Genomic DNA, 6,691 nt, shown 5'->3' with positions numbered 1-6,691 from the left:
ATGGGCTTATAAAAATAAAAAAATTATTCATTGAATAAATTTTATTAAACTTTATAGACTTTATTTCTTTTTGTTATTATATCTATAATAAACATTTTTATAACTTGTTTATCAACTTGACAGAAAAATGACATTTTCGATCTAATTATGGTTTTTTTTATTGATGTCAAAAATGTAAAATCTACAGAGCTTGTATGCAAGTGCAGCATTGCTTTACGTTTTAAAAACTAAATCTAAATACAATATTTTAATATTTCCTGATATTCTTATTATGAAATGAAATTTAAATTCAAAAAAAAACATCCTTTACTTGAAATAAGAACACTGTTTTATAAAAATGCGAATACTAAAATTATTAGATAACAAATTGAAATTTGCTCAAAATTATTTATAAAATTGTATTTTAAATGTATATATGTATTTCCCGCATTTAACAATATTGGTTTTAAGTTTTAACATTTACGAATGTTCTAAAGATCCAAAACGATTCTGTACACATTTGTTAGCGAAATTTACAAAAAAAGGATAGAAATAAGTAACAATAACTGTAATGTATATGACTTCATCACATAGACAAATGTCAGAAAACTCATCTGTCATATGTTTTCAAAAGCGTGTCAAATATCCTATGTCGCCTGTCAATATGAGTCTTGCAAACAAAATAACAAACAAAAGTCACATATTTGGCAACAGTTCCGAAGTACACCAATTTTGTGCTTATTGTTAGACAATATCAAATAAAATATATTAAAGTAAACTTTAGTCTTAAATCTTCGAAATGGCTTTTTCAGTTTTTTGTCTGGAGCTGGGATCCGAAAGACCCCCCTCTGAGGGTGTTCATTTTATTTTTTCGAACCCCAAAAACGAAGTGCAAAATAAAGGAAGAGCAGGAAGGGGACAAAAATTACTAAGCACTTATGACCTTAAAAATAGTAAATAAATATATGCTTAGATACAAAAATCAATTTTAGATTTAATTTGAAATCATTTAAAGTATTGTACCTTTTTCCCCTTCTTATTTTTTCAATTTTTTTAATTTTTGGTTTATTTTAAAAAGAGATTTTTATCAAAAATCTACTTTTATATTAAACCAAAAATTAAAAATATAAATAACATTTATATAAGGAAAATTAAATAAATGTTCAACGATCTATAAAGATTGTTAAATCAAAAAATTTAATTTAAAATATGAGAAGTTATATAGAATTATATAATTTTATGACTATATTCTTTTTTTTAAATTCAATTTCGTATACAAATGTATCTTTATTTGTTTTTTTATGTTTAAAGATGCAAGTATTTTAAGTGCTATTGATTCCTTCTCCTTTATTTTCCACTTGTTTTTGGAGTTCAAAAAAATAAAGTGAACACCCTTAGAGGGGGGCGTTTTGTTCCCCAATTCTAAAAAATTAGAAGGGTAAAAAATGCTTGTAAATTTATAAAATTGTAAAAACTTGTATTAAAATATAATTGTGTACAGATTATAAAAGATTTATTGAGTTTGTTTATTTTAAGATATCTTAGGGGTAATAAAAATACAAATTTATAAATATTCAACAGAGTTAATTTATCATTAAGATTAGATATTCATAGCACAGCTTCCCCCGGTATCGCTCATGGGATTCAGCTCTTCACAGACTTTGGTTTCTGTAGAATTATTAACTTTTTCCAACTTCGCTTTACAGCTTCATTCCCCTTTGCCGACACCATTTCTTTAACAGTCGCATAATTCGCTAGTGCGCTTACAGCTCTTGCCACTTCTTCTTCTCCTGCATCCTCCTGATCGTATCCTCGTCGTCGTTCCAAAGAGATGGACTCTAGAGTCTTCTTCATCACAATAGACTGGATATATGCTTCCAGGTAGGTTTGGATTTTAGCTCCCTGGTGTATTTTCTGTGATATTTGGTCACCACTTCATCCCATGTCATTACATAAGGAACTATTCTTGTCCAGGATTTATGTATTAGTCCCAGTTCATTTGCAAGAAGGTCATTTTTTCTTAATTTTTCATTCTCAACTATTGTAAGTTAATCCTGGTTGGTTATACCAACTATAACTATTAAAATTTCTTTCTTCTTCTTGTCAAACACAAGAATATCAGGCTTATTATGGGTCACCTTATATTAGTGGATATTCTCGTATCTACTCTTATTTCTGCACGATCATTTTCCATGATCTCTTGTACTGAGTGTCAACGTATTTTCTTTGTCTTCTTAAACCCATATTTAATACATAGTAAGAGATGAATCATCTAACTACCTCGTTGTGTCTTTTCATATAATAAAACCCAGCATTCGATCATACTTGATAGCTAAATGATCTACGGTCTTCCTATGAGTTCCACAATGGGGACATTGTCCCTCTTGTCCACAGAAGATATTTCTATCCTGTAGGAAGCAGTAAATTGCTTCAGATCTAGCCTGATTGTTTCCTTTAACCAACCAGGTATAAAAGTCCCTAATGCTTACTAAATCATTGTCCCTAGCTTTAAACAACTTTGCATGGTTTGTCCTTTTGTCTTTTTTGTTGTAAAACGCTTCTTTTTGGGATTCTATTAGCATCTTCTGGGTTAATTTTCCTACAAAGCTATATTTAATCCTTAACCTCGATAACTGTAAACAAGTGTGATTTGCTTTCTGCCTCTACTTTAAGTATCGCTGCCCGTCTTAGTGAGCTATTTCTAGATCCATCTAATTTTTTAAAAATATTCAGAAGTATACTTTCGCTTCTATCTTCGATACTTATAAGGCCTCTCACCATTTTGGATCTAGGTAGGTATTGTCTTGGTACATGACCGTTTGGAACCCGCTTTGGGAAAATGAACCCGCATTGAAAAAATTCAAAAAAAGGGAAAAATAAAAAAAATTATAAAAAAGGGAAAAATAAAAAAGGGACTTAACGATTTATTTTAAATAATGACAGAAGACAATTTATCCGGTGATTTTTGGGAATTTGGAAAGCCCAGTGAAACTGTAAAAGGTACTCATAGTGTTCTTCTTTGTTTTGTTAGATCGAATTTCTTATAGAAATGAGCGAAAACCAACTAAATTATATGGTGTTGTGAATTAGAATCGCTAGAAGTTATAGCATTTATGGAGGGATTCTTAGTACTGTGCTCCATCCCTTTACTTAGCTAATGTGGCATCATATGCTATCCATTGATTAGAGATCATAATAGAAACAGGTTATACATTTCTTGTATTACCTCAAGGAAAAAGCAGTATGCCTACTAGTTACAGAAACGAGCAAGGCGACGACTCTTCAGCATCAAATGTTTCCAAAATAAAATTTTCATTTATTTCCATGTTTAAAAACATTTCATCACTAAAAAGCTCATCTTCTTCAACAAACATTGTTTTTGCCAATTTTGCCATTTTTTTAAAGGGGGGTCCTTTAAAATTTCAATGCGGGTTCATTTTCCCAAAGCGGGTTCCAAACGGTCATGTACCATTGTCTTTTCTTGCAGATGGCCGTAGATGGATCTGGTACTTGATAAGTACCTGTCGGATACCGAAATCGAGACTTTTCGAATACATTGTTTCCAATTTAAGAAGACCTACATGATAGTTTATTGCTGATATTGTATGCTCGTTTATAGCTCGAATCATATTCTTACCATTTAATTGAGTCTTGCACAGTTTTTCATCCCTCTGTAGGATCTTATTTCTTACTTTTTTAAAAGTCTCTCTTTTGACAGCACTAGAGGCATCTTCTGTTATTCCAAGGCATTTGTATCCTTGATGCCCTATTAGTACTACTGCATCTTCACTACAATCACTATAGTTAGTTGCAGACTTACTTCTGTTCATTTCTAAACCTACAGATAGGAAAACCTTTTTAGTTTTCTCATTCATCAGTTTTAAAACGACATCGTTCTCTGCGAGAAGCTTAAGATCATCAATAAATAGAAGATGGTTTGTTACATAAACACTTTCGTGAGTCTGTATTCCTACTTTTATGTAAGTTGAATTCAGTTTCCTGCTCAACGGAACCATACATAGTACAAACAAAAGTTGCGACAAGGAATCGCCTTGTAGTATGCCCTTTTCAATCTTCTTATTCAGTATAGTTTCCGATCCTATTTTTATCTCAATGTGCCGCCTTTTAACAGTTACTTCTAAGAATTTACTTATTCATTTTGGGAGATTTAACTTGCTAATGCACGTTAACCCTTAATAACCTAGAGTTTCAATTTTGATACCAATATTTCAAACCAAATGTTTCAATTACTATTCGTTTTTTTATAGGTTGGCCGTACGTATTTTACTGTTGTTTAATATTCTTTCCAACGTAATTAAAAAAAACAAATGTCACTATAGTTTTATTTTGTCTATGACATATTACTTTCGCGGCAAAGTGAACAAATAAACACATTTTACTAAAAGTTTTGTTGAATACAAATTTTATATTTTTGGTTTTTCTGAAGAATATAAATACTTTTAAGGTAAGAGAATATATTAAATTGCTATGATATAATTATTTTTTGCGAGTGCATGTTTTACTTGAAGATACTAGTGCTATTTTTGTGAGTATCAATTTTGATACTACAGGCATTCCGTCCTACATAAAACCTACCTACCAATTCTTTAGCTACAAAATCTTTTTGAACTTCTATTTCATTATTTTTTTTGCATGACTTGGTGTTGGAATTACTTATTTTTATTTTATTATAGAAATTTATCAAAAATGCGACCAGAGGAGATTGAGACAATGTTGAAGCGGTTAGAAAATGGTGAAATTTCAATAGAAGATTCCACCGACAATGAAGATGATATAGACTATTATTCGAGCCTAAAACACGTCTGATGGAAGTAGAAGATGAAGAGGATGTAGGTAATTTTCACACTGACCCAAACTTTGAGGCAGATCCGCCTGCAACAAACGTAGATACAACATGCAACATAAATTAGAGACTGTTGAACGAAGACCAACTTCTACAACCAGCAGCCAGAACAACCTGCAAACTGCACCTTTTAACTCTAGAAACTTAGTGTGGAGAGTAAAGAATATGGATATTGTCCAAAATGCTTTTCAGTTTACTGGAACCACTGAGCATTCACTTGAAATTATGAACTTAGACATTCCTTTTCAGTTTTTTTCTTATTTTTTCGGTAAGAACTTTTGAGATTTCTAGTGGACGATTCAAATAAATATGCTTTCCAAAAGAATCCTAACTCTACAGAACCTTTAACTGTCTTAGAATTACGAAAATTTATTGGAATTCTTATTTTTACTAGTGTATATCATTATCCTAGTGTCAGGTCATACTGGTCCAACATTACAAAGTTTGAACCCATAGCAAATATGAATCGCAACAAATTTGCTAAAATTAGACAGATTTTTCTATCGAATGACGACTCTAAACATTTGCACATTGATCATCCCCAGCACGACCGACTGCATAAAGTAAGACCAGTGCTAGACTATTTGAACAAAAAATTTATTACAGTCCCATTTGAGCATCGTCTATCACTAGACGAGCAAATTTTTCAACTAAAATTAAACATTTTATGAAACAATACTTACCTAACAAGCCCCATAAGTGGGGATTCAAATTATTTGTTTTATGCTCTCTGTCTGTGTATGCCTACAATTTTGAGATTTACTCAGGAGCTAAGAACATGGACTTTTTACCTGGCGAACCAGACCTCGGAGTTATATCGAATACAGTTATTCGATTGTTATGACCATAACAAGGCACGTCAATCATATAACTTATTTTGACAATTTTTATACGAATATTCCTCTGCTACATTACTTGACCAACGAAGGTATTTATTTTCTTGGAACAGTACAGAAAAACAGGCTTAAAAGTCGTGCAAGTTGCCGGAGAAACAGCAAATTATGAAGTGTAACATACCCAGAGGAACATACCACGAAAATGTAGCCTCTCACGAAGGCCAAGAATTTTCGGCCACAAGTAGGAAAGACGACAAACAAGTACTATTACTTTCCACGTATGTTGGCGCCGAACCAGCAAATACTATTACCCGCTACGAAAAAAACTAAAGGCCAATGTTCAAGTATCATGTCCTCGGGTCGTAAAAGAATATAATGCACACATGGGCGGCGTCTATTTGATGGATAGCTTCATTGGTCGTTATCTCATCCGCATAAAGTCGAGAAAATGGACAACGAGGCTCTTTTACCACTTATTAGACATGACTGTCAATAATGCTTAGGTACTATACAAAAAAGTAAACATGGCAAAAGGAACGCTTCATAAGAATATTATGAAATTAACAGATTTTAGAATTGAGCTTGACGATACTTTATGTAGATATCAAAGTCACTCGAACAATAAAAGGGGAAGACCCAGTACCAACAGCCGACAAGACACTACAGTAACTATAAAAAGACCCCGGGCTGGTGTACAAGTACTACCCTCTAATGACGTGCGTCGCGATTGTATTGGTCAGGAAAAAATATTTATGGTTTCTAGAAATAAGTGTAAATTTAATAATTGTAGGAAAATGACTCCTGGTTCTGTAAAAAGTGTAAAGTGTCGTTATGCGATAATAAAAACAATCAATGTTTCGCATTATTTCATTCATAGGTATATCTGATTTCTTTATGGCCTTAATGCCCGAAGTATTAAAATTGAGACCTGTTTTTTGTTCTAAATGAATATATAAAATAAATATTGTGATTTTATAGCTATTTTTCACTTCATCTAGACCAGAGGTGGGAA

The 6,691-nt window shown here is 32.1% G+C and overlaps 1 protein-coding gene across 1 annotated transcript; it reads left to right on the top strand.

The window, feature by feature from the left end:
* Positions 1-4,805: 4,805 nt before the first annotated feature.
* Positions 4,806-6,348, top strand: VNE69_11044 (uncharacterized protein; the record flags this gene model as incomplete). The annotated part of the gene is made up of 3 exons (XM_065474948.1): positions 4,806-4,883; positions 5,824-5,940; positions 6,247-6,348. 3 exons carry the CDS (start codon positions 4,806-4,808, stop codon positions 6,346-6,348), a joined length of 297 nt encoding a protein of 98 aa, XP_065331020.1.
* Positions 6,349-6,691: the final 343 nt, after the last annotated feature.

The sequence above is a fragment of the Vairimorpha necatrix genome, chromosome 11 (assembly GCF_036630325.1).
Source record: "Vairimorpha necatrix chromosome 11, complete sequence".
Classification (NCBI taxonomy): domain Eukaryota; kingdom Fungi; phylum Microsporidia; family Nosematidae; genus Vairimorpha; species Vairimorpha necatrix.
This window is presented reverse-complemented; position numbering and strand designations above follow the sequence as displayed.